This window comes from Chelon labrosus (genome assembly GCF_963514085.1).
Source record: "Chelon labrosus genome assembly, chromosome: 3".
NCBI lineage: Eukaryota > Metazoa > Chordata > Actinopteri > Mugiliformes > Mugilidae > Chelon > Chelon labrosus.
In genome coordinates, this window is record NC_140339.1 from 18683199 (window position 1) to 18711186 (window position 27988).

The 27988-nt window shown below is 45.1% G+C and overlaps 1 protein-coding gene across 1 annotated transcript; it reads left to right on the top strand.

Moving 5' to 3' along the window:
- On the top strand, positions 1-27956 carry atosa (atos homolog A). The gene is made up of 12 exons (XM_084540981.1): positions 1-1241; positions 18757-18941; positions 19270-19466; positions 20182-20307; positions 20513-22376; positions 23012-23137; positions 23826-23914; positions 24937-25027; positions 25567-25725; positions 25889-25957; positions 26313-26512; positions 26625-27956. The coding sequence occupies exons 1-12, from the start codon at positions 1211-1213 to the stop codon at positions 26776-26778; spliced, it is 3291 nt and encodes a 1096-aa protein (XP_084397107.1). The 5' UTR covers positions 1-1210; the 3' UTR covers positions 26779-27956.
- The last annotated feature ends 32 nt before the right edge of the window (positions 27957-27988 follow it).

The following is a 27988-nucleotide window of genomic DNA, read 5'->3' on the forward strand; positions in this document are numbered from 1 at the left end:
GTTGGTACCACTTCTAAGTTGGCGGTTGCTATGGCTGCGAGTTCATGCGAGGCTGGCAATGAGGGAAGTGACGAGTGGGGCTGTTGTTGGGACACGTGACTGGAGCTGCACTGATCTGTTTTGACAAGCAACGGGGAGGGAAGCGAGGAGGGGAGGCAGACTGTAAGCATCACGACTAGGAGGACTCACCGTCCCTTTCATCTGCATTTCGCCTGAACGGTATTAGTGTCGACCCGGTCCCTCTGTTTTTAGCAGTCAGCTGGCCTGTCAGCGCCGAAACAGCAGCTGCTAGTCGGTAGAAACGCTCGCGGGAGACGTTGCCGTCGTCGGCGTGAGCGTTCGCTCGTCGTCGGGCTATTTGTTTGAAAAGTTTTAATGAGGACTACAAAGGAAGTCAGCGCAGGTGGCGTCTCTGTCGCGGAGTAGATGGCGATAGTTCGAGCTCCGCTGATGGATAGAAAGTTGACCACATCCGCCTGATATCCTCGGGTTTAGGAGAATGGGACGCTGAAAATGTTGTCGTCGTAGCAAAAAAAAATATATATATATAAAACAAAAACACCGAGACGGTCCGTCATCGTGTTTTTTAACCTGAGCTGTGGCTACCTGCCCTACGCTGGGGGGTTGGGATGTTTGGGAGATTCGTCGTCACCAGCTTAACCTGTACAGTGACGGTAAGGTTAGTTGGTTGAGTTTGCTATCTAGCTAGCACTGCTGAGTTAGCAAGCTCCCCCGATCTGGGCACGATCCTTGCGAGGACGCACCGTCACACGAGCGGAGGCACCGACATGAATCTCCTCTTGACTGTGGTTCAGGTGGAGGAATTTGAGACTATCTGTAAGAGTAGCCAGCTCGCTAGTTAAATCGCTAGTGGCCCAGATTGGTTACTCGCTAGCAGGCGGATTGACAACCCCATTACCTGCCTGTGAGTGGGACTCGCCATCAGCTGTCTTTGTGTTAGTCAGTTGGACAATACAGTGCGACTCGATGGAAGCGTACAGTAGCATGCTAACAAAGCAATGCTTTGTTGTTGGATAGGGGGCAGCTGGCACCAGCACACAGGCTTCACAGCTGATATTACTGCTTAGTTAGTACAGCAGGTCTCAGTCACAGTAGGGGTTGGGGGGTCCAAGACACCGTTGTGTTGCTGTCGAGGCTGTGAGTGATAAGAAACAAGAAGACCCTGCAAGGAGACCCCCAAGGCAACCCGATGACACTGGACAACATGAAGCCCGAGCGAGGTATGTGGGCCACCAGAACAACACAAACACATCTCCGGGGTGGACCTGGTCAGTGTGCATTTCCTGCCTTAGTGGACCGACTGTACCCGTTACCCTTTTGAGAAGAATCAGGCCAGAGAATTATGTAACAGCTGGTCAGTCTGGTCACTGGTTATGTGAATTAACAAAGCCTGACCCGAGTAAATGAGGACGTGTAATCGCGACAAACACACTTGCTGCTGTAGTTTTGAACGTTAGCACGGATGTCAGCTGTTTCTTTTCCCCATTTTTTTTTTTTTTTTTGCACCAATATATATATATATATATAAACCTGTGAGCTGCTCTCCTGACACACGCCGTTCCCTTTTCCAGCAGCTCTTGTTTTGACAGTCTCATGCACAGGGGCTGCTGCAAAATGTTCTTGACACCCACCCTGTTGTGGAAATAAGGCTCCTGCCGTATGCTCTGCAACCTGTTTACAGCTTGCTGTATCTGCAGCAAGAGGAGGTAAAACAGGGACAGTGGGGACACCCTTGTTTGTTTCAGTGCGATTATGCAAATATTGCTGTTCCAGTACCTCAGTCTCAGCCCTGATACAATTACCTACAGGTTTCGTATAAGCTCCTTTATTGTATAAACCAAATCATCAAGTTACTGATTGCGTGTGCACAGTTGTTTGTGATCCAGGCTCCTGGTCACTTGATTCTTGTCAACAACAAAATAGCGCCATACTTGGAAGCAGTGAAGAACCACTGTTTCCAGTCCTGATGAGATTAGCTGCGGTCAGTCGGGGATAGTCTGTGTTTACATATGTTATGAAACTGCAGTCGGGCTGCTGACTGGCCTGAGTGGCTTCTTCCTCAGAGCACAATATGCTGATAATGGGACTCGACAATACACTGTAAACATGTGCTCTATATGGGCATAGTGTTTTAACCCTACCCTCGCCTTGCCTTGCCCGTGGTGTCCTTTAAATAGAAGCACTGACCCAGACATCTTGTGTGATGTGAGTGGCCTGAGCAAAGGGCACGCTGACTGACACAGTACAGTGTAATTATAGCCTAATAGTGCAGCACAGCTTGCTGGGTCAGCTGCAGACGGCAACAAACAACACCGCTGTATTTGTAAATAATCTGCATATGTATTCCTGCTTTATATTATGAACCACAAGATTAAGAGCCGATGACTCGAGACACAATGCTACGCGGCGTCTGCTCTTCACCCTTCATGGATGATTTTCCGTGTCAGGTTGTCTCGCTCGCTGCCATGTTCTAATTATGAAAGCCTGTGCCAGTAGACGCTGCTCCACAGCAGCAGCTCCTTGTTTGACTGGCAGATACTGGGGTGCTATTGTTATTTGGAACACACTGTACCGTTCCCATTGTGGAGATACCAGATTTCTTACAGACCAGATGCCTACTTTCTCTTGCCTATATTCCTACTCCTCACCCTGCCCCCAGAAAAACAAGCCTGCAGTGGAGTAGAGGAGGTGTTTACTCAGTAGCCTGGATCAGAGCAAGGTCGAGCTGGCCACAGAGGAGCCCAAGTTTGCTGCTCCGATGCTGGACCGAGGGGCTCCTATTAGAGCCTAGCTGTGCTGAGTTTGAAGGGGAGCTGAACAAGTCCAGACGTGTCCATCTAACAAAAACCCTGACCTCACAATCACGTGGGGGTGTGAAAAGTCATGCCAAGGCTTAAGGTGGGTGATGGGGTTAAAAAAAAAAAAAACCCAAAAAACAGTGTTCCTTGCCTCTTGCTCCACCTTTACCACCTTGAGAGGAAGGTGTTTGAGTTAGCGTTGGTCAAATCCAACATTTTAGATGAGTATCTGTGCAGATGCTGACCTGAATAAACAAATCCCATATCAGGCTGATGAGACAACTCCAAATATAGTCCTGTTCCATAGCCATTTCGGTAAAGACACATTTTTTATAAAGCTTCCTCAACAACATAATAGAACATTCAGAGGTGTAATTATGGTTATGTATGAATAGATTTAGTTTGTTAATGAGAGTGATCTTGTAATTCAAGTTTGACAAAACTGATATAAATAGAAAGTAGTTGCTGTAGATCTGGAAAGACCTAATCTTCTGGTGACGACAAAATATTTAAACTTCCACTGAGGAGAATTTGTTTCCAAGTGAATTCAGCGTCTCGTTGAGGCTTTTGGCAACCGTGCTTTTGTTATAAAGAGAGGGAACAGGAGCATTTATGCTCTGCTCAGGGGCCTAACCAGAATCATCTGACCCCCTTGTTTTTCTGTGAGTGGAACTATGAGTCAGGACAGCATGTGCGTGAGTGAGTGCACACGAGTGTATGCAACAGATTGCTGTTGGCCCTAATAAGCGCTGTACCGTCGTACCATGTGGCTCAACTGACAGCTTTTACAAGTCCCATAAAGAACAGCTATGGAAAACTCTGTTTACACCAGTCAGAGGGGGGTGGGGGGGTGACTGGTGTAAGGTTTCAAATGGTTTCAACTGAAGTGTGGTTAAGCAGAGTTTTATTTGTATCCATAAAGACATAATTTAGTTGTGTGTGTTTCCACATGTAGAAGAGCGAAGCATGATCCAAAACCACTTTGGAATTGTTTACAACATGAAATAGGCAGTTTGTGCCGAGATCGCTAAGGACACAGTACAAATAAAAACAACTGCATTAAATGTTTGGCATGGTGTCATGTACTTGAGAGAAATGTGTGAGCAAGGACCTCATAATGGCGACGAATGCTTCCTCCTTCAACCGCGGCCCTTTTCTCTCCTCCTTTAAACAATACACACGGTGATGATCTCAGACCTGGTCATGTTGGAGAGACTCAGTCACCTGGCAAGCCTCAGTGCTGTCTTACCGCACACGTTCATGTTATGTGATGTGTTAATATGGCATTGCTTCCTGTTTGGAGTCACCCCCACCACCCACCCCACCACCCACGCAACCTCCACCGCTGCCTGCCTTCTGCCGTGCATTCAGCCAGATTACAGCTGCCCTGAGATGTCCCAGACACTTGCCAGCAGATCAGAGTATACACTCTCACTGACGAGAGCCCCAGATAACGCTGAGCGACACACACCGTTGTCCCGTATAGCACCTGTCTGGTCCTCTGTTGTCTTTGTGTCTTCCTCGGCAGTGATTTACCCCCACAGCAGCAGGCTGCCACAACAGGTGCCCTCTTCTGTTTTACTCCACTCACACAGTTGGAGTCCATCTGTATCTGTTTGTTTTTTTTCTCTTTTCGAGATTGACTCATTCACTGAGCCTCTGTTTTTTTTTTTTTTAGCTATGTCACAACTAGTGCTGGCTTGAGGAAGAATGTTTTTGTGATTCCCAAAACCACTGTCATATGTCTGGAGGTGGGTTTAAAAATTAGATTATTTGATTCAAATCCATCTTCATTTGAAAGATCCGACATGGATTATAGCATCCTTGGATTGATTTAGTAGAAATATGACATTTCCTGCGTCCGGCCTGAAGGCTGAAGACAGAAGGACAAGATTTTTTAATACTGCACCTGGTCAGAGCTCTATTTATTTATTTATTAATTTATTACTCTTTCACTAAGTGTATTCCTGTGTTGTGACTGCTTCAAGTCAACGTGAGTGCGTCTCCATATTGTCTCTTCAATACGAGACTGGCCATTTGCTGACCCAGCTCCATTGAACATGGATATTGAACTGTCCATTGTACAGCCAGATTCAGAGCTGCCTTTCACAATGAATACCATTACTAGTGTGGAGGCATTCAGCTGTGAGTTACGGTCCTGGCCCCCCGGGGTAATCACCCTAAATCAATGCTGTTGTGACAGGTTTGACTGTAAGTAGCCTTGCCTAGCTGCTGCATGGGATTGCGCACCCAGTCCTCCCAGTCCAGTAATGCTGTTACGTAAAGCTGGGAGCTTTATTTAGCACTGCAACCCTTTATCTGAACACATAATGCAAGTACGCCGCAACTTACCCTATATATATATATATATATATATAATGTTTAAGGTCACTAAAGTGGTGCTGTAGTCAGCTGCTTCCTCGCCGACATAAAAGCAGGTGGACGCATTTAGCACAGCTTCTCCATAATAAGGCTCACAGTTATCGTGCAATATGTGGACACACAAAAATACATCGTCCAGACTTGGTGCTGGCCTGGCTGAAGGTCTGAGTAGCAGCATGAGTGTTATTTCTGCTGCCAGGGTGCCACTGAGCCAGCCACTGATGTCATTGCTTGTGCGTTCGTCATATCCTCCCGCCCCTGTGGCTCCTCGTAGCCAACCAGCAGCCAGCCCTGCAGGAACAGGAAGAGCCATCTGGGCCTGGTGACTTTTCTTGGTGGGGGTGGTGTTGCGGTAGGGACGGTGTCTGCGTCTCTTTGTCTCTGCGCATTTCAGTTCCTGTGCCTTTTGCCTATCAAGTTTGACTCCTAAAAGTAACTAAAAGCAAGACCTTAACTTTTCCTTGAAGCTTTTAGATTAATGCGACGCAGACTGAACAGAGTGCACACAATACTCAAGCCAAGTTATTATAGTTGTATAGGGATGCCATCTCTATGAACAATCAATTCTGGGTGTCCTCTATAGTGCAGTCTTTCTACCACTTGATGCTTTAAGCCCTGATAACAAGATTGCTGTTAAGCTGCAAGTTCCAAGGGACTAGAACAGTTTACTCAGAAACCACATAATAAAAAAAACAAAAAACAAACACTCACTCTCGTGCTGGCCAAAATGATCCCACTCTGTCTGTTATTTCTGTTACTGGGAAACCAAAATGACAGCAAATTATTTTAATCTGAGCAGTGTATATATATAAAAGAATGTGTGATTACTGTTATTCCATAAGATCTATAAGTAGAGACAACATCCTCGCTCTACTCGTCTTCTTTTACTTCTCCTATCTATTCATCTTCGCCTCTCATCTCCCGTCCTCTCTTTTTCTGAGTCACATCAAATAGATTTCAGCTACTGCAACACCTCAGCACTTAACACCCTCCACCACCACCACCACTATCTGCTGTTAATATCCAGTGGAAAAGCATATTGACAGAAATAGAGCTAGCTTGACATACTACCTAAAACGCAAGAATGAAACAGGTGGTAGTAGGGTCTGACGGGTTTATCACGCTGCTTATAGTTTTGCTCGATAAAGATAGGTTTATATTGTTGTGCATTTCGCACATAAGGAGTAGTAAACTTGAAGGTCACTTTAAATATCAGAAACATTATTAGTTATCTGCTTTTCAAAGAAGATTCTCTTCCACTTTTGTATGTGCCAGACATAAGATAAAAAAAAATACTACAATCCCTTAAGCAGCGTTGTAAATAATATTGAAATTAAAAACATTGACATTGATTAGTGGTTACCACAGACGGTGTTGAGTCTGAAGGGGGTTGAATCCTGTGTTACCAGACACCACATATCTTTGGTTGCAAAGAGCTTTGCGTAAGCAGCACTTTAATCAGGTTCACACACTTCTCCTCTGTTCCTCTGTTCCTGTGTTCCCGTGCTGACAGTGCTGTGTTGTGGTCTATTACCACAAGGCCGTGATTCAGAGTTTAAAGAGACAAAAGAAGCCAAAAAAGAAAGTTAGAATGACAAAAGTTTTCTTGTAAATCTGTTTATTCATGCTGCAATATGTCATTTCTACCAGTTAGTCTAATTAAAGATTAGATTAGATGATATGATAAATAATCTCTCCCTTATGTGACTTTCAAGGAAATGGAATTATTATTATTACACGTATGCAAATGCGCACAGACACACTGTCAACGGAGAGCACCTCGGGGGCTCTTTGTGGAGGCGTCGGGCACATTGTTTATTAACAGCAGTGCAGGGTTAAGTTCATTTGAGACTCATCACAACTATCCCCTTTCCTTTTCTCCATTGTCTCATCTCATGTCTTTCAGGCCAACAACCAGGCTCAGTATTAACTCAGGCTATTCCCCTATCACCCCCAGTATTGCTTCATCCTCTGAGTAAATCAGCTGATAGTCAGTCTGTCCCTATCCACTGAGTAAATACTTTTTTCCCCTTTTTACTCAGCTGATTTATTTATTTAGTTTTTGGTTAGTTTTTTTATTATTATTAATAATTTTTTTATGTGGTATTATACTGTTAATGGTTCCTGTTGACTTTGGGGGTCAAGGAGCTGTGACCTTGGCCTTTCAAACCAGATTAATGATTCACTGCTGCTCTACCGACAATAACGCGAGTGGCTTCTTTATCCCCGAGCGGCCAATTCCAGTCTGCAACCAAATCAATTCGATGTTGCCACAGCGGACACCCTTTTCACACTGCATTTGGAGCTATGCGGCTTGGGTTGCTCAGTTTGGACTCCCTGCTCTAGAAATTGGCATCGGCAGCGCAGGACAGGTCATAGGCCTGTGGACTCGTGTTGGACAGGGTGTCTCTGATTACAGAGAGGGACTGAGTTGTCCTACTGCCCTAGTGTGCTCCAGTTACCAGCAGTCGGCTCGCTGAAATGTAAAGTATATTCCAGTGCGTCTGATAGACTATCAGGATTCATAACTTTATTATTTTTTCATGAAATGAATTGACTGTAAAAGAATCTCAAATGAAAACCTGTAGTGTACATTGTGAAGGCTAGTTTAGACAGTTGTGCAAAACTGTTGGCTCCACCGGGGCTTGTTATTTCTCACTTTGCCCACCTCATCCAGTACTACACTACTCACTCCACTCCGCGTTACATAACGGGTATTAGTGTGACAATGAGTTTGCGGAGGACCTCTCATGCCTGGATAACAGGCTTTTGGGGCCCCGGATACAATACATGCAAATAAGGTCAAAAGGGTCACTGTGTGGGTACGCTGCACGTCTGAAGATAATATTACTGGCATTTCAGAAGAGATGACTGGAGGATTAGGGGATGGGGGTGTGATGAATTGTTCTGAAGAAGTAAATGCCACAAGTATATGGTCTGCATATAATTTGGGTTTTTGTAAGAGTTGGATCTTTTGTTTTTATTCATCTGAAGAAGGTTTACAGCATATACTGTATGTTTTTAGCGTCACACTGCATTTACTCGGCACGCTGCATTTTACACATGGATGCTTCTCGTTTTAACCAGTCTTCAAGCAACACACTTGAATAACAGCGGTCTTGAGTACCTTGCTCAAGGACTTCAGTTGCTATGGTTGTTGAAGCCGCATCTCATTCCCAACCTTGAATGTCCCACAGCAGAATTAGGTTTTGAATGAACACCTTTGTGGTCAGTAGCTGGCACCATTATCAATAATAATATTATCATCAGTAAAGCTTTGCTAATCCCTTATATTGGCTGGCACGGTGTTGTTGCAATGAAATCCTACCTGCTTGTGGCACTCCTTCAACCACAGTTGCCTAACCACGATAAACCGCAATTGTTACTGGTGCTTTCATCATACAGTACTGACCTAATACGCTAAGAAAGCTGAACAGCCCAAGTGATTTTAAAGGGATTTGTGTGTTTGAAATTAGCAGAAGTTTCCTGCAATGTGGGGATGTGTGGATTTAAACTAGATGGCATACCAATGCTATGTACATAACTACATCTAAAACTGACATTTTTTTAATTTTTTTTTTTTATTAATAGTACAAAAATATTCATGAATCTATCTTTAACTACTGACCTGAAACATAAACTCCCTTGCCAGATCATTAGGTACATTTGTGAAAACAAATGCTTATCTTCATGAAGGTTACGGTATTCAGCATTTGTTTAAAATAACTGAGAAAGCTGTTGATTCAGCTGTGTTTTCCGTTTGGAAGCTGAGGTTTGTAGTAGCTTTGAATTGCATTGTGTTGTATCGACACGTTTCTATTATTCTGACAACTCCATTTTAGTCAGTGAGCTGTGCTTAATAACAGAAACACTGTTTGTGTGTTTAAATTCAGTACACTTTAACAGCACCACACACTGCGTCCTCCACAATGATCATACAGTTGGATCACCACATTTCTGACGCTATTTTAACATAAACTCAACGTTATCCGTCGTTAAGGTGCAGGACTGTGAAACTAGAATTTTTTTTTACTAGTGTACCTAAAGTTTTGGCAACTGAGTGGGAAAGTTACGTGTTAAGATGAGGACACGCCAGTAATGTGTTTCCAGTAAAAGTTTAGATGTTTTAGTTCCAGTAACTTTTTAAATGAGGTCCTTCACACTGTTACCGGGCAGTGAACTAAGCACCTATGAAGATTGGGGAACTTAGTCACTGGCATATGACAAGGCGGCCACTGTTGTTTTTTTGCACGCAACTGTACAACAGAACAATGCAGCAGTAAGAATAGAGGTGATTCAGTCTGTGCTGCTGCTGATAGTGATTTACTGCTTTTCAAATGGGGTCATTATGTCAGTACTGGAAAAAAGGTGATAGCTGAAATAAAACGCCGCAAGTACTCAACAAATCAGAAATGTTCGGCGCTGCATGTCCCACCCCCATAGCACTACACCCCAAGCAGAGACTTTGTGGTTGGTAAAAATAATTTCCAGTCTGGTACCTGGGGTGGATACTAGTTCCTCCAAGGGTTCCTGGTCCCTGGAGAAAGTTCCTGCTATGGAAATGCAATTCAAGTGAAAGAAGTACTAATTAATAGACACAGTTGATAGTTGCTATGTGTTACTTCTTTCACATCAGTTGTGATGAGTTAAGTGCTCGTCTGAGTCAACTTTTGACTCATAATGATAAGTTTGTACAGTTTATTTCTTCTTTACCAGAAGCTCGCAGCTTGTTTCCCATGTGACTTCAATGTGAGCTGCTCAGCTGCTAAACAACGACTGTGTTTATTACTGACAATAATGGGTGTGAGAGAGAGGCCAAGGTGGTGTGTCAGTCTGGGTTGAGTGTGCGTTTGTTTGCTGGCAGTGGGAGAATAATAGTAGCTGAGTTCACGAAACAGAAGGAGGGTTCTCCTCGGCTGGAACTGTACTAACGCCCCTCAACCAATCACAGCTTGTTGCTATGTATGCTGTGAGTCTTCCCCTTTGTGTTGCAAACTGGGAGAGGGACACACACACACACACATGCATGTCACAGAGTTTTAAAGAAAGATTTTTGTTAAACATGTGGGAGGAAACTGGAAAAGTTTTCCTCAAAGGCAGACTCTCCGACTTAAATACTAAAACATTTTCTGGGAAATGAGTCGTGGTTGACTGAAGTTTTTTTGGCGAGATCTGCTGGCAGCCAACTCAGCAGTGACACTTGAAATATCAGGGTGACCCAGTCTATTAGCAGTTGATTAAAACAGTTTTTTAAATTGAACCTGAATCAGCTCTTCCCAGCCAGTGATCCTTACCATTCTTTACACTCCCCCGGCAAATACATGCCAGTTTCTTGGCAGAGCTCTCCGCCACTTCCAGTGTTTTTTATCTTGTAGCACAAGGCAGACAAAAACAGGAAAGGTGAGCTGGCAGTGACGTGTGATTTGTGTTATAAAACGCTATGGAAACATGGCTGACCTGGTTGCTACAGCTGAAGTTTAGCAGCCGTCCTCTGCTGTTTTAGGATGACATGCACACCTCCGTAGAGCAAGTGGAACCACACAACAGAAAGGCTCAGTGTACGATGCAAGGACATGTATGGAGTCAAAAGACGGCGGGCGTGCGGGTAAACAATCATGCCGTGTTTATACCCACTACACATCACTGCGCACTCACACAGCACAGCAGGAGCAGTAATTGTCTTCAGACACATTCACATTCAGCTGCAGCTCACTGTCACATACAAAGACGCATATTGGGGCAGCTCATTCCTTCGCAGAGACACTCTTCAATCACCGTGACAGGAATGTTTAACACAATGTCTCTGTTGCCTTGGTAACGCATGTCCTCCTTCTTCCTCCCTTTCTTCGCTGGTCAACAGTCGTAGGCCCTAATCGCTGATCACTCACGGCTCTCCTCCAGTCCCAGGTCCATCAGGCCGGGAAAGAAATTACTTGAGGGCGTGTGTTGCTTTTCCTTTGCTGCAACACCTCCTCTTATGTTGGAACTTTTAAAAAGAGAAGATGCAGCGCCTCTCAGATAAATGGGTCCCTATTTGTGGTTCTGCTTTCTCAGGAATTTTAATAAGATTGAAACATTTACTGGCCCCCCAGGTGCGTTGTAAGTGCATGTTGTGAAATTAACACATCGTTCGCGTAATCAAATACACCCACTTGGCACTTCATTAGGTACAGTAGTTAAAAACAATTGTTCTAACACAACTGTCCTGCAGTAAATCCTCCTTCATGACTGTTATAATGTTCAGTTTATGTTGAAACGGAGTCAGATAGGTGGTAATCCAACTGTACGGTCGTCGTGGAGGATGTCATTTGTGGTGCTGCCCGCTGACTAAAATAGAGTTGTCAAAATAATAGAAACGTGTGTCAGTCCAACACAATACAGTTCAACAGTTCAACAAATAACAGCCTTCAAAATGAAAACACAGTTGATTCAACAGCTCTCTCAGTTATTTTAAACAAATGCTTCATGAAGTTAAGATTTGTTACAAGGCTGTTATAAATTATATGTTATATATTCACTAGCGTACTCGGTGAACTGGCAGGTGAGTTTATATGTACACTTCTTATTCTTCCTCTGGTTTACAATCGGCCTGCTAAAAATACATCAGCCGTACAGAAAATAACATTCAGTTATGATTAATTAACAATAAGTCAGTTATCTAAACCTTTGAGTGTAAAAGTCATGGCAACATTATAGCTGGCTACAAAAGTACACCTCATTAGACACTACTTTTTGGTCTTTCAACATGGTTATGAGTGAAATGACTAAAAACACAGCAGCATTCGTTTAAACATTAACTCGAGCTCTCAAAGCTGTAAACACCGTCACTCTTTGGAACATTGGCTGGTAAATAACTGGGTAAAATCAGGAAAGTAAACACTTGGCGGCTGGCGCAAGCGCTGTGACGTTGGAGTAAACTGGGAATCTGCATGTGGCGCATTTTCTGACTGACCTGTCCTACGTCAAATAAACAGACTCCTGGGAGTTTGGACGCTGCTTGGACGCAGTTCTTAATGACCGACACCTTTATGCTCAGTATTTTTTTTATAGCAAAAAACAATCATTTACCAGAAATCTAACGGTTAGATGTAATACATTTTTGACAACTAACAAGCAAGGCAAGTCTGTCATAGTGTGTACAGTATACACCCACCAGGCATAACATTATGACCACCTTCCTAATATTGTGTAGGTCTCCCTTGTGCCTCCAAAACAGTTGTGACTCATCAGAGAATGGACATGGTCCTTCTGAGGGTGTCCTGTGGTGTGTGGTAACACAATGTTGTTAGTGGGGGCCTTTGGGTCCAATGGGTTCAGGGGAGGGGCCTCTGTGGATCAGGCTTGTTCCAGTGCATCCCACAAAATACTTGGATCAGTTTGGGATCTAGTGAATTTGGAGGCCAGGTCAACACCTTGTGCTGTTCTTCATGTATTTTTGAGTTGTTTGTAAACCGGCCATGTTTTGACACACCCTCTTGTGAAGCACTCACAGAAGTAGAGAGCAAGGAAAGCCATAAGTAAGCAGTCGTAATCCTTCATATGTGTAAAGGAAAGTACGGTAGGTACAGTTTGGTTTAGACCATCTGGTTTCCAAATATAATTGTCAGAGCGCAGAACTGGCCACGGAGCAGAAAAGACGACATTGCAAACAATTCCCATAGTGGTAGAAATGCTGTTGCAAGTCCTGCTGACGCTTCATTTCTGCCATCTGCCTCGCTACCAGTGCATTTGAATACTTTGAAACTGGAGATGTGCTTTTATAGTATAGAGATAGCCACATAGTAGTAGTGGACGTTAAACAGCCTGTAAAAGCCCAGTCCACGGTGGATTTTAAGGGAACCCTTATTAATTTAGTGTAATAATGAATTGTCTGTACTGTCCTCTGGAGAGTATTGTACGTTTAAGGGTTAGCTTAGCGTAACAGCTGCAGTACGTAGAAGTGCATGTACATGAGCAATTTAGCAAGTGACTTGTGCCGGCTGGAACTTTTCTCACAGCAGTGATAATTATTCTTATCCTTGCACAGTGTATGACTGCAGGCGCTCGCCACATCAGCCCGTTTTAACATGGGCGTTGCTGGCAGACGCCATCAAGTCATCAAGTAGCTGATTGTGGGAACCAACTCTTTGAAATCAGACAGTGCCTAAATTTATCTCACCGGGGGCTGCAGTAAGGAGATTTAGCATGGAAGAACTGTCAGTGTAATCTCCCATTTTGCCTGTGCGTATGCATTATAGGAGCAAAACCGTGTGTATGTACGGCACATATTTGTGTGTTAGGGCTGCGCGACGCCTGATAAAAAGAGGATCTTAATTTACACATGTTGCCTTTTACAATTCTACAAGGAGAATTCGACAAGAGTGACAGTGGTGCATTGGAGGAAGGGTGTACTGTGCACCAGCAGTGCATCATGTCGCATTTTGTGGTGCGATTTCCTTTGATTATTGTCGTCGACTGCTGTTGCGACTTTGCAGTAACAGCCGTGTACGTACGCTGCTTCTGTGCTGCTTTTGAAAAATCTAGCAAAACAGATCTGGTGTTAAATTTATGCTTCTTTCTGCTCCCTCTGCTGCTGCTGCACAGTTTCAGTGATGTGACACAGTCCACTGATCTCTCCTTTAAAGCATACTCCATTTGAAACAACGGTTGTGTCGTGCTGCGCAGGAGCTGTGAATTAAAATCACGATAGTGTTATCACGCAGACCTCTTCAGTTCACTTCTGCATGACATGCATGATTCAAGGTCAGGACACTACACAGTCACATATTTAATTTATATTTCACGCACTGTTACGCGGAGCGGTGACCACAAGGTGCGAGAGCAGGAAGTAAGCCCTTGCTTTTAGTCGTTTCTCATCAAGGACATTCAGCTCTGCACCTAATCATAATGAGGAATTCACAGTCGGTAAAATTGAATCTTCGCTGCTTGGTTCCATTCAGAAGGAACCAGATATCATTGTGCGTTAAGCTGACACACTTGAGCGAGCCCAGCAGACTGCAGCCACTGCTGCACTGAAGCTGCCTGGAAATTGCCTTAATGCACAGCCTCCCAGCTCGCGGGTTATCTAGACTCTGCAGGTCCCAAACGAATCAAATGTGTCTCGCTCATGTCGTCTTAAGACCTCAAATGATTTTAAATGCCTAAACCAAGAGAGCATATTAAGAAAATTGGAAATTGCAAAAAATCTTCTCGTGTTTTTTCTGCCACCTTGTTCTTTCTTAAGGAATGGGTCCAGTTGTACAGATCTTTGTTTTATTATTTATTCATGTTGAGAAAATTGACTCGGTCCCGCTAGAGCTGTTACAACATTAGAGTCTTACTCAGGGGGACGTCAACAGTAACTGTGGACGGAGTTATTACTCTGCTTTGTCGGGGCATTTAAACCAGACCAAAGCCTCCTCTGTTTTTCAAATCACTTATTTTCTTACACTTTTAAGACGGATATTAGACCTGGATGTCACATGAAAGACCAAGCCCAGTTTAAAATTTGCGGTTTCGTTGTTTATAACCTGTCTCTTGTGGGTGTGTTTTGACACTTTTAACAGGAACTCAACTGATGCAAATGCCTGCTGATTTGGCAGTGTTTCAAACTTGTGCATGAAATTCTCCTGAAAGACAGTCGACTGGAATCATCGTTTAAATGACTTCCTGTCTGCCTTTTGAACTAATTGCGTGTGCTTCCCATCTGCCCTTTAGACTGCTCGTCCCTCTTCCAGTATCCGTGCAGACCCTCTGTCTCTGTCTATGCGTCGTCTCTCTCTGGCTGCTGCCCTGCAGTACGTTAACTCCTGTTTTCTGGTGTCTGTCTCTTTGGTGACGAGTCGCCTGGCTTTCCGTGAACTCATCAGTGCTGTGTTTCTACTGAGATTTTGATGTGTGACTTGTTTTTCCTCTATTGCCACTGGCTTTAGTCTCCATCTAGATTTTGCCTATTGAAAAATATTTTTCAGCACATTCACCGAATAGTTGCTTATTCTCAAACATGATGACTTAGTGCTGTTCATCGTGACACTGGAGAGCATACTAAATACTTACTGACATTTGAAGATGTCACTTTGGTCTGTGGGAACAATTTTCTGGCCTTTTGTGAACAGTAAGCTAGTAAAACTAATCTTCAGAGTAATTGAGATCCTATACAAATAATAGATTTAGAGCAGTATAGAGTCGGGGCAGCGGCCGTGCAGGGGACGTTGGTATGGTGACCATATGGGGACATGCACTGCATTCAGATTAGCTCTGTATGTGTAGAGTAGAGCAGCTTTTGCCGTAGAAAGAGCACCAGCCGTGCAGTGATTGTGTGGCGACAGTGCTCGGATTAATGGGTCATTTTATCTCTGTTTGTGTGTGTGTGCTTGTGTCTATTACTTTGTGTCTCTCTCTTTCCCACTCTGTCCTACCATCTGTCTCTATATTAAAACAGCTCCACTGCTGGGTCACATGTAAAAATTGATCCCAGTTACGTGTATTGGATGGATTTAATAATCACTGAATGCAAATGTGCAGGAATTTGTACGAGCCACACAAAACAGTTTCCAGAGGCTTTAATGTATTTGACTTATTTGCCTCTCCAGAGGGTCTTAGGTAACGATGAATCAAAGTGAGCTCCGGCGTGCCTCACGGTGTGTTTACTCTGCAGACTGCGTCGGCTATCGAGGCTGACCCCTCTGCTCTTGTCCTGGAGCCCTTTTATTCCATCCCACACGACTCTTTACTGATCTGCTGGCCTGAAGATATGTAGACAGCTGAGAGGTGTGTGCGCGCCAAACCAGCCGATCTGTAGGCGGGACTCCAGCTGCACTTGGTGGCAGGCGGTCGCAGGTCTAATAATAAGATGCCTGCATCGTAATCCGACCTGTTACATAATTCACATCGTACGTTATCGGGAGATGGGGGGGCGAGATCACATGCGCATGGCAGAGACACAACAGTTTTCCATTGTGTGTTTCTGTATTTGGGTCTGGGTCAGTTGGGTGCAGCGTGTGTCGGCAAAGCTTCTTATTTAAACACTGGACCTCAACCAGTTTACGCGTTCCCTCATCGAGATCTGTTTGCGTTTCTCACGTTGCACTAGTCATGCGCTTGCAAGAAAATCTAAAACAAACTGAACTCCAGAGACGCATTCATTCAAAAAGGAATGCATGTAAAATAATGAGAGACTGTTTTTGCATGTTAAAGACGAGGAGAGGCAGGAATGAGTTGGTCATGGTCCAGTGGGAAAGAGAGGAAGAAAAGAGGAAGGAAAACAAAGAATTGGACGTTGAACCCCACTTAATGATTGGTAAACAGTGCAGACTGTCGCATGCTTGTCCGAATGACAGTAACCAAAGGAAGGATTGAAAACATTAGGTATTAGGTTTAGGTGATCTAACCTCAGGCATCTAGCAAAACAGAAAAAAAAAAAAATATTATTTTAAGATGTTTGGAAAAAGGCCACACCCATGTCAGTTCTGTGTTGTGTTTTGCTACATCTTTGGTTTATTTTGTCTTTATCTGCATCCTGATCGCATCTCGTATCATAACTTCCATCTAGGCAGAGCGTCTTTGTGTCGTTGTGTGTGTGTGTGTGTGTGTGTGTGTAGGCCTCGTAGGAATGTTCTGCTCAGGCACGACGCCCTAATGAATGACAGCTCTCATCTAAGCATATGCAGGCAGGGCCCCTCCACCGAAGCCTCCATCACTAGTCCTTTGTCTTGAGCTTCACGTGTGTGTGTGTACGTACATGTGTTGCGGTGTGGGTGTGTTTGTGTGTGAGAGAGAGAGAGAGTGAGAGTGTATGCAGCGGTGTTGTTCTATGCTGTGGCGTCTTTATTTGTTGGTGTTTGTGTGTGTGTATTTTGCCGTGTGTGCTTTAGGGGTGTATGTATGTCTTCCTGGGTTTGCCTTCCCTAGAAAGCAGCAATCCGACACCCACTGCGCATACATGAATTAGGGCGTCTGTGTAGATGTGTGTGTTCAAAGGGGTTATGTTAGAACCCCACTTCTCAGAGGCTGTTTTTTTTTTCCCGCTCCCTAATCACTCTTTCCCCTCCCTCCCTTCATCGTTCATGCTTCCTTTCTCTCCTGCTCCTAGATCGTCACCTTTAGCCCAAATCCCAGTGGCACCAGGAGCCGAAGCCTTATACAGTACAGACTGGGAGCATTAAACCTTAGCCGGTCAGAGCCCACTACATCCAGGACGGCAAAAGTCAGCAATCATGCGAGGCGATGTGACTACAACCTTGATGGTTGACCTTTGTCGTATATTACTCCCTCACTCTGTTTTTCCTCCCTCGCTGCCGGTCTCTTGCTCCCTTTGTCCAAGCTTTTCCGATTTGAGCCCGTAAAGAAAAGGAGATTGTCCCTGAATATAGCCTCCCTCTCCATCTCTTTCACCCTGCGCTTATTCAGCCTACAGCTGGCTAGCAGACCCCCCCCCCCCACCCCCTCCTCTCATCCCATCCCTCCCCTCCCTCCCTTCTCATGTTTTGTGTTGGACTGCGTATCTCTCCACGTGCGGCAGCAGCTCAAAGGCACGTAGGAGGAGTTCCCTGAGAGGAATGTGCCTGACTGACTGGCTGGCTGACTGCGATACGCGTACACGCATAACAGCAGCAGCTCGTAGCTCACACTTCTGCAGAGCCAGCTGAGAGGGACTCTGTTCTAGCCAGCCCTGCTCTGGTGGGAGGAGGACACGATGTGTGTGTGTGTGTGTGTGTGTATCCGTATGAGGACTTCACGTCTTCAGAGTGGAAAAATATTCTTCCACCTAAATTTGATGTCACTTCGAAATCCAGACCTGGGCAGGCAGTGTTGCTGTGAAGAAAGAAAGCTGTGATTCTCTGTGCCGCTGTGTATCAGCTGACCTCCTGCGGGACTCTGGGAGTTTTCTCTGGAGGAGTACGGGAGATAGAGAGCTAAGACAGTCTCTTCGCCAGCCAGCCTGCTAAAAATACCCTACTTAAGATCTAAGCTGCAATTACGACACAAACGTCAGAATCTTGTTAATTTTTTGTTGCGGCAGGAGCCAAAGCTGATTGATCATAGATCAGAAGTCATTGTGCTACTGTATAGTTAATATAAGTGTCGCAGGGGAATGGCCCACTCCAAAACAGTAAAAGGTTGATTCAGCCCTATGCTGTCCAGCCAGCCACACCCACACTGCCCTGGCAGAATTGGTGCAGAACACACACACACTCTCTCTTAGTTCTGTCCCCTACTTTCTTCACGGATCTTGGTTTTTACTTGTAAATATTTTGCCGTGAATGAGTGTGTGTGTGTTGCCATTAGCGCTGCCTGTGCGTGTGTGTGTGACTTCACCCCTCCGCTCAGCTGACATGGAAGGTCTAAATATATTCCTTTGAAGCAGCCAAACTGGAAAAGTTGTGTCATTTGCCCCCACCCCCCTCTCTAAACAGGCCTATCCAGCCACAGTTAAATAACCACATCTATAAAGCAAAACCCTAAACAAAGGTTCAGTATAGGCAACTGCTGCTACAACTCCAAGTGCTTCCTTGAATTTCTGTTTAGATGTGTTTTGAAAGACTTTGCCGACCCTCTGTTCCTTCCTCTTGTCTAGATGCAACAGAGGAGTTTTTCGAGTACGATGCCGAGGAATTCCTGGTGTTCCTGACCTTGCTCATCACAGAGGGAAGGACACCAGAGTATTCGGTGAAGGGAAGGACTGAGGGGCTGCACTGTCCGCCAGCCCAGTCAGCCATGCCTCCTCTTCACAAGCATGAATGCAGCGACAAATTGCCCCAGGTAGTACTCCTGCACAAACTGTAACATCTATGTACACAGCCTGCCATATGTGTTTACTTTGAAGCGTAAACAGAGTCTCTTCACATTTTGCTAGAGGTTATTTCTGCACATAATGAGCGTACACTGATATAAATGACATAACACATATATTTTTTTTTTATCTGCAAATTGAAACACTTAGATGTGACCTAAATGAATTTGCTGAAAGTCCACTTTGCTCTAAGTGGGTCACCTTTGGGGCCCCATCTGCTTCTCCCCCCCAAATCCCAGTGTTGACATTCACTAACGAGCAATAACCCTCCACCTTTGTCCCCGCGCGCGTCTTCAGTGTCGGCAGGCAAGGCGAACCCGTTCCGAGGTGATCCTCCTCTGGAGAAACAGCATCCCCATCATGATCGAGGTCATGCTTTTGCCAGACTGTTGCTACGGCGACGAGTGCCCCCCAAGCGACCCCATCAGCGACCCGGTCATCAAACAAGATGCTTTACTGCTGGAGAGATGGACCCTGCAGCCAGTTCCAAGACAGTACGTCCCGTACGCTCATTATTCTCCTGTTCTAAACGTGGGCAACGCTAGAGAAGTCGACTTTTGTCAGTTTTCATAAAACACACTGACAGCTACGTCCACACAAACAAGACACAAAAACAAGAGGCTCACAGTATGTCGCTGCCTCCTCCTTTTATCTGTGGCTGTCCTCGTTATGTTATTTTTTTTTGTTTTCGCAACTGCACTTTCTCATTCCCTGCTTACTTTGACATTATGTTTTGTTCATGCAGTTTTTGACACAAAGAAATTCTTGCGTAGGCAGATTTCTGGACCCTGAATAACATCTCAGAGGATTAATCAAGTAACTTTATTAGACATGTGAACAGGCACAAAGTACAAGAACAGTAGAATTATGTTTAAGAGGTAACAATACAATATATAGAGTACCCCAGGGGAGTGGATGTTTGAGCAGATGTTACTGAAAGACCTGTTGCACATAATATATAATACAGAAGTAATTTCAACAATTTGTTTTTGAGTAAAAGCTCTATATATGTATATACTACATATAATCTATTTGCATTTTATACAAATTAATTAGCCTGACAGATTGGCCCTCTTTCCTACTCACATGTGTAGTAACAGGGCACACTTTGTGTTCTGGAGAGAAAAAAAACACACACACACACACACATCCCTTAACCGTCTTCTCATTAACCTGACATACTGGCACACTTCCACCTGTTTTAAATAGAAGCGGCGACCGTTTCATTGAGGAGAAGACCCTGCTGTTGGCTGTTCGCTCCTACGTCTTCTTCTCCCAGCTCAGCGCCTGGCTCAGCGCCTCCCATGGCATCGTCCCTAGAAACATCCTGTACAGGTCAGACGCTCTCTGAAGGCTTTCAGTCAGGCTCAAGTATTAACGCTACAGGAAACGAGCTAAAGTTATACTAGTTTCAAGTCTGTATACAAGTGTAAATCTGGATTGTGGTTTTGAAAACTGAATTACGTCTCTAGACAGTTCTTACATATCTTAAAGTGTGAGAGTTAATCGTTGTCTGTTTATTGAATCTCTTGTTCTACAGGATCAGTGCTGCTGATGAAGAGTTGGTATGGAAGTTTTCCCAGCCGCCTTCAGAGCACATTTTCCCGGTCCCCAATGTATCTCAGAGTGTGGCGCTGCAGGTTCGTGTCCAGTCGCTCCCCCGACAACCCACCTATCCCACCCTGGCCTGCAGCATCCACACCGGCCTTCCTCCGCTTTACAGCAAGACTCCCAGCCTCAACCCAAACCTCAACAGCCATGGTGGCCTGCCCACCCTCAAAAAGAGCCAGGACCCCAGCAAAGACAACCTCCATCATAACTCTAACATGTACAGCAACTCCATGTCTGGCCTTCTCCTCAATGGCTTACCCATTCCTAATCTTCCCATCAACAACATCCCCATTAACAGCCTTCCTCACACTGCTGTGCCACATCCCTACAGCAAGAAGAGCCAGGAGCAAGCTGAAAACCACACCTATCAGAACGGAGAACTCCCGCAGGTCAACATCCCCCAACGTCAGGGTTCACCACTGTTCCACAGGGCTTCTCACTCCCCCACCCCGTCCCGCTCCCCCTCCCCACTTCCCACAAGTAAAGCAGGGAAGTGGCTGTACTCGGCCCTCAATGGCTCGTCCGACCCCACACAACCAGAGGATTACGGTTCTGGTACCAACAGCAGTGAGAGGATGAAGGGTCCAATACCTGAGCCGCTGAGAGCTTTCAAGACTTTCTCCATAGCCGAGCCACCTCGCTGCCCCTCCCCGAGGCCTGCTGCGACCGAGACAAACCCCTTAATTGGCTCCCTGCTGCAGGAGAGACAGGAAGTTATAGCCCGCATTGCACAAAGGCTCAACTTCTGTGACCCAACTGCACCGCCACTCCCTCCCGGCCTTTTTGCTTCTGACAACCCTCCCAAAGCCATGTGGGGCAGTAACCATGATGACATAACTGCCAATAAGACCAAAGAGCCCGATGTACCACCCTATGAAGCTGTGGGACGTGTGTGGCCCACCCCGTTCAACACACCTGTGACTGACACTTCCTTCAGCAAACGGGAGAGCTCCTCACCCAAACCTGCAGCCTGCAGGAAGCTGAAAATGACTGAGACAAGAGGCAGGGAGGAGGAGAGGAATGGTGAGAAGGACAGAGACAGAGAGAGGGGGAAAGACAGGGAAAGGGAAAGAGACAGCTCCCTGATTGCCCAGGCGGTGCAAGACATCACTCGGCTCATCCAGGAGAGACTGTCCGTCCCCTCTCTGTCCCCCAGGCACAGCAGAAGCGGCAGCCCTCTCCACCACACGCACACAACAACAGTCACACACACGGTCCGCACGTACTCGCACACAACACACATCCCACAAGCCTCACACACTGCCACCAACGGCTACACCAACGGCCACATACCCAGTCACGAACCTCACAGTGGCAGCGCGCACACCGCTGCCACACACGCGCCTGTTTGCACAGACAAGCCCCAAGTCGATCCGGGGACTGAATGCCATTCTCCCCGGGCCCAAAATGGTGCTCAGTTTACACTTGAAGAACCCTCATTAAGAGGCCAGTCCCGCGCTCAGGCTGGTCAACGTTTACGAACTCCCCCACAGGAAAAGCTCAGAGTCAGGACACCCAGCAGCCATGATCCCCCACCTGCCTCTCCTGTCCATGAGAACAGCCCAAGGAATGCCCAGATTTTTAGGTGGACGTATGACGACACCAGCCCAGCCACGAACTGTAACAGAAGCCACTACCACAGCAAGCCTCAGCCTCAGCCTCAGCCCCAGATGCAAATACAGAACTGTACGCCAGCTCAGGCCTCTGTCCTCCAGAATGAGAACCAGGCACCCTCGGAGACTGGATGCTCCGGCACATCAAGTCCAGACATGACTCCACCTCCCACTGTCCTTGTAAGAGCCTCCATTATTAATGAGTGTTTAAACATTTTTGTGGCACCCAATTTAGTGACCCACAATTGCTCTATATCCCTGTTTACTAAAATGTGATATATAATGAAGGACATGCACATGGTGCCCAGGCATGTATTGACAGTTAAGGAAAGGAAATGCTCGTTTGCTTTCTGCAGAGAGTACGATGAGCAAAGTCCTCCCACTCTCATGGCCGTACATTAGTTGTGGCCGTGTAGCTTAGCTCTAGGGTTAGCTTACTTTGGCTTAGCTTAAAGTCTGGGAATGAGGACAGCCTCCATTAGCCGTAAAACAGTCATTTGCTGTGTGTTTTTACTGAATAAATGAGATAAGATGTTGTGTTTCAGACGTGGTGATAAGGAAGGGGAATTAGTTGACTTTGGACGTAGCCCCTGTTTGCAGACTTTATGCTGCGCTAAGCTAACTGCAGATAGCTTTGTATTTACCGTGCGGTCATAAAAACTCACATTTTCATCTAACTGAGAGCCTTTAATTTAACTACCTAGCAAACACATAACAGCAGGCTTACGCCGTCTTGTGAGGAGCATAATATGTGCAGATCATTTTTTTAGTCCACTACCAGGCCATCCTAATCTGTTTCCATCTCTGTGCTCCAGCGAGCTCACAGCCCCTCCCCCCTGCGTCCCTGCAACAGCTGGAAGAAACAGAATCGCCACTCATTAGACGCCACAGCGACCAAGGCCTTCCACCCCTGCACTGGCCTGCCTCTGCTCTCCAGCCCTGTAAGAAACGCATTCACACACACACAGGAGCTACATCTGCGCAGTGAAACACACTGTGTGCCCTAATGACTTAGCCCTGATAAGTAGTCATTGTTGGAGTCCGCGTCTTTGTGTTGTGTCATGATACCAAGCTCACTACTGTGTGTTTCACGCCATCTGAGGCACAGCTCAGTGAAAGTGCCGTGCATGTTAGTCATTAAGTCACTGTGGAATATTTGGCAGCTGTTTTTATTTTATTGCTGCTGATTTACTCGGTAGTTACCCAGAGTTTAATGTACACACAGAAACACAGAGCAGGATGTACTGCGGGTGACTCATCAGCCACATGAAGTTGAGTTTCATCACAGTTTCCTGTCTTCATGATCATTTTCACTCACACATAAACACTCACGTGTACACAGGCAAATCTCACACATGCTCATCATGACACTTACCGTGCAACATCTAGCCACCTGTGAATATTCTGAAATTAGTTTAACTTAAATGTGTAATGGTTCATTGTTGAGGGGTTTAATAACTGTGTTCTTGTGTCATTGAAAACTCAGGTATTTACAGTTTATCCTTCATCCTGCGTATTTCTAAAGACCTGAATGGATATCTTACCGGCTCAAACTTGAGAAACGGAGAGCTCCAACCTATCGTAGAGACAGCTGCCTGGTGTTAATCATCTCTTGTGTGTGCTCGGCAGGTCCCTCAGAGGAAAAATCAAACAGGCTACTTTGACCTAGACACCTCTCTGGCTGGCTGTAAGGGTTTGCCTTGGGCCTCTGGGAAAAGGTAGGCATTTTCTCACCTGGGATCTCTGTTACTGTAGTTACAAATCTCTAAGTCCATTTGTCCGTGAGGCTCTAAGGTCAGGTTACATTCGCTGGTCTAATACAGGCTTTTGTCGTAACCTCCCACGGCATCTGCTAATCATAGTACCATCTGGATCGAGTTACTCATACTTTTCATCATCAGATTAAAGCCTACTTGTTTTTCTCACTTTTCAACGGGTCTGCTTTTACTGATCCGCAAAGAAAAGCAAGACTTTTGATTGGCGAGAGAGTATTAAAAAGGATCTGTATTAGACACTTTACGTCATCCTTAGAAACAATAGCCTTGGATGAACAGCACTGTAGAGGTGTTTTGTCTTTATGTGAAGAGATGAGACAATAACAGCAGAAAGCTTAGGTCAGCCCTGTTCTGCTGACTTGTCCTCTCACGCTGCCACCTGCTGAAGCTCTGCTGTACTGTGACTGCATCTAGAAGCATGCACATTCAGCTCAAAATGGCAGACAGAACTGAACTGGCTTCATGCACACAGAGTTCCACGTCTGCCCCTCCTACACACAGCAGACGTGGGTGGAGGCTCAATGCCCTCTTTTTTTCTAAAGCAGCTGTTTGAAGTGTTTGTCATTCTGGGTTGAAAGTTCATTTCAGCCGCCGGACAAGTTCTGTGTCAATTTGACCGTGGCTGGATAAGAGCCACTGCCACACCCCCCCCCGTATGTGGATTATTTGTTTAGAGTGAAAAAAAAACATTTGCTTGATTGAATATGATGTGTATGTGTGACAGCTGGAAGGTATTTCTGCCTGTTCTTCCAGCGGATTAAGATTAAGCAAACCTTTCAAGATGACTGATACCACTTTTGTTTACACACAAATAAAAGTCGGTGAGATCATCTTTGTCTCATCTGGGACACAGGTCTATCCAGACACGCCAGGAATGTTTGTCACGTAAACACCTTAAGATGCTCTTACATCGCACATTGAAGACAAGCTGGTTAAGCTTGTGTGTGTGTGTTTTAACCCTTCAGGGTGTGTCCAAAGAGAGAGGGGTACGCGGATGAGTCACAGCAGCTGTTCAGCGCCAGCGCTCCACCTGCCAGCCTGTTGGGAAACTTTGAGGTATGACACACAAACACATCCATCTTATTTAATCATCCATGCATTCAGTTGCATCATTTTATAGCCATAAATAGTTTCATACTTTATTTAATAAGGCTGGGATTCCTGCTGATTTACTGATTTGATTCAGTGTCAAGTCATTTAGAGATAATTCAGTTTCAAAACTATTTTGAAACCAGCCATGTGAGACCGCATTGAGATTTCCAACGCCAAGATGCAGGATATGATGCGAATATTTAAAAAAAAAAATAGATTCAGGAATTTTATCAATCAATATCAGATCTTTCAAATGAAGATACAGTTTAATAGGAAAATCTATATTTTTTTTAAACCCATCCCTTAGAATTAATTTTGTTACCAGACAAGGTAGAACATCTGGTGTTACCATCACGCAGCGGTGCCAATTACGTGTACTTTACTCAATAGGGTGGAAAATTGAGTCTCTGTCCTGGATGAAAAAGTCAAAAGGTCAAAGTTAAAATCAAAGTGCGCAACGGTCTGTGAGAAAAATATTGACAAACTAAGCTCTGTTTCATCAGGAGTGTGTGCTCAACTACCGCCTGGAGCCTTTAGGGACGGTGGAGGGTTTCACAGCAGAGGTCGGAGCCAGCGGATCTTTCTGCCCCAGTCACCTGACCTTACCTGTGGACGTGTCATTCTACAGTGTCTCTGACGACAACGCTCCCTCACCATATATGGTACGATTGCTTTTTCAGTCCAGTGAATAAATAATTTATGCTTTTTGTAAATTGTGTCCCTCCTGCCTGAGCCAAGAGATGAAACTGTCCCATGTGTGTGTGGGAGCTCTCATGTTTTACTTTAGTATGTCTGGCATGGTGATTGTCCTGTGTTTTTACAAAGGGTGTGATAAACCTGGAGTCCCTGGGAAAAAGGGGCTATCGTGTACCTCCATCAGGAACCATTCAAGTGGTGAGGATTTATTTTTAATAGATGCAGAAATCAAAATATCGCTGTCTATAAAATATCAGCATCATGGTGTGCTCATGGCTGAGAACAAAGAACAGATTACACCAAGTAACACAAGGAAATGGAGACTCCTAGTGGTTGAAGATGGAAATTCACCACGGAACATACAATACATGTTCATGCTTTTATATGCTTATGTGTTTGGTTATGAAAGCCGTTTCCTTCTCTACACTCTCATTACATCATTGGCATCATAAGTACAGTGTGATTCTCATTTTATGTATCTTTCATCCCATGTAAAAGTCTGCTATTTTCTTCTCTGTTGTCTCTGCCGTGCCCCCTGGTTACACCCTCTCAGACCTTATTCAACCCGAACAAGACGGTGGTAAAGATGTTTGTTGTAATGTACGACCTTCGAGCCATGCCAGCCGGACACCAGACCTTCCTACGCCAGAGGACCTTCTCTGTTCCCGTCCGCCGTGACGCAAACAATCAGACCAGCAGGAGGCCCCTCTCGCTAGGCCAGGGACGCACCTTGCGCTACCTCGTTCATCTGAGGTGAGCTTATTCTCGTCTGCTCACTGGGCAGTGAATATATCCAGCAGCTGTGGTGTTTCTCCTCCTGTATTCAACCTCCTTGTCTGTTGCTTCCCCTTCCCATCTCAACTAGGTTCCAGAGCTCTAAGTCTGGGAAGATCTACCTCCATAGGGACATCCGTCTGCTGTTTTCCAGGAAGTCCATGGAGGTGGACAGTGGTGCTGCCTATGAGCTCCAGTCCTTCACAGAGTCCCCGATAGACCCACCGTTCTCATCCCGCTGCTGAGGCCCGTTGCCATCCTTCCTCCATCCGGCAGGACACTACTGAAGCTTTGGTCACGCCTTGAAGCCAGTCACAGACGTTAGCCCATGGCTAATTTTTGAAACGAAATGGGAATTAAGGACTGCAGTCGACGAGCCTCTTATGGCCTCTGTTCAGAAACTTATGTTTCAACCCTTCTGTCACCCAAAACTGACAAATGTGGAAGAGTGGGGCGGCTAAGATCGTTGACTTGTCAGGAGTAAACCTCGATCTCTGTTATGTTCACAACTTGAAACTGAGGTTGGGTGAAAGGTTATGATTATAGGGTGTGTTTCTGATCTTGTGTTCTGGTCAAGATGTTCTTACCGAATGTTATAGGTAATTCTTCTTCTTGCTGTTGTGTGTACCCCCTCCAGCGTCTGGCAGGAGAGTAGAGACAAGTGATCGTCCACAGAAGCAGTTAGACACTTGAAATTATTTCGTCAGAGTTCAGGCTGTTTTACTCTGTTGACACAAATCAAAATGTTAATTGGGCCTCTGAAGTGTTAAATCATAATTATTTCCTTCCTAATTCAATGCAAGGCCCTTTTAATGATAAAATTAAATCTCATAAGATTAGATTGACTCAGCTCAAAGTGAACTCAGTTGTGACCCTGTGACTCCTGAGCTCGCCACGGAGGGAGTGAATATGGAAGAGGGCCCGGATGGCAGACTGTGGTGCAACACATACCAAGGACCACTAAAGAAGCTGATGAAGCAATCACAATAGATTCACCTGAAAGCATCACAGCAGGATATCAGCAGTGCACTGTGCATTTTTTTTTCTCATAACTGGAAATGAAAGAGAAAAATAGTCATATTCTAATACTTTTGTACTGTTACAAAACCACTTTATTGGAAATGTTGCAATAGAAAGAGTAACCTTAGTTTAGTGTTTACACATTCACTTTCAGTTTACTTACCATCATTTTATTTAATATTTAAATTAATATTTCAGTTAACTACTTGTGACGTCTGTCATGCTAAGATGATGTAGTGCAAACTGTATATCATAGTATGTATTTTTGACATTAATATTCAAATCTGAAAAAAATATATCTATATATCTTCTAAAGCAATCTTGAAAATCTGCTCTGTGTCTTTGTGGCTTTTATTTTCCCCCGGTGATTCCTGCTCTCACGCTCAATTTTCTCAGATGACATGTCCACAGTGTCTCCCTTACGGCACCCGATGC

Bases quoted from the DNA above. Each gene is read 5' to 3' on its own strand.
- atosa (XM_084540981.1), top strand. From the start codon at position 1,211: ATGACACTGGACAACATGAAGCCCGAGCGAG. The intron at 25,726-25,888 runs GTACGATTGCTT...GTTTTTACAAAG, and splicing joins ACGCTCCCTCACCATATATG to GGTGTGATAAACCTGGAGTC. The intron at 25,958-26,312 runs GTGAGGATTTAT...ACACCCTCTCAG, and splicing joins CATCAGGAACCATTCAAGTG to ACCTTATTCAACCCGAACAA.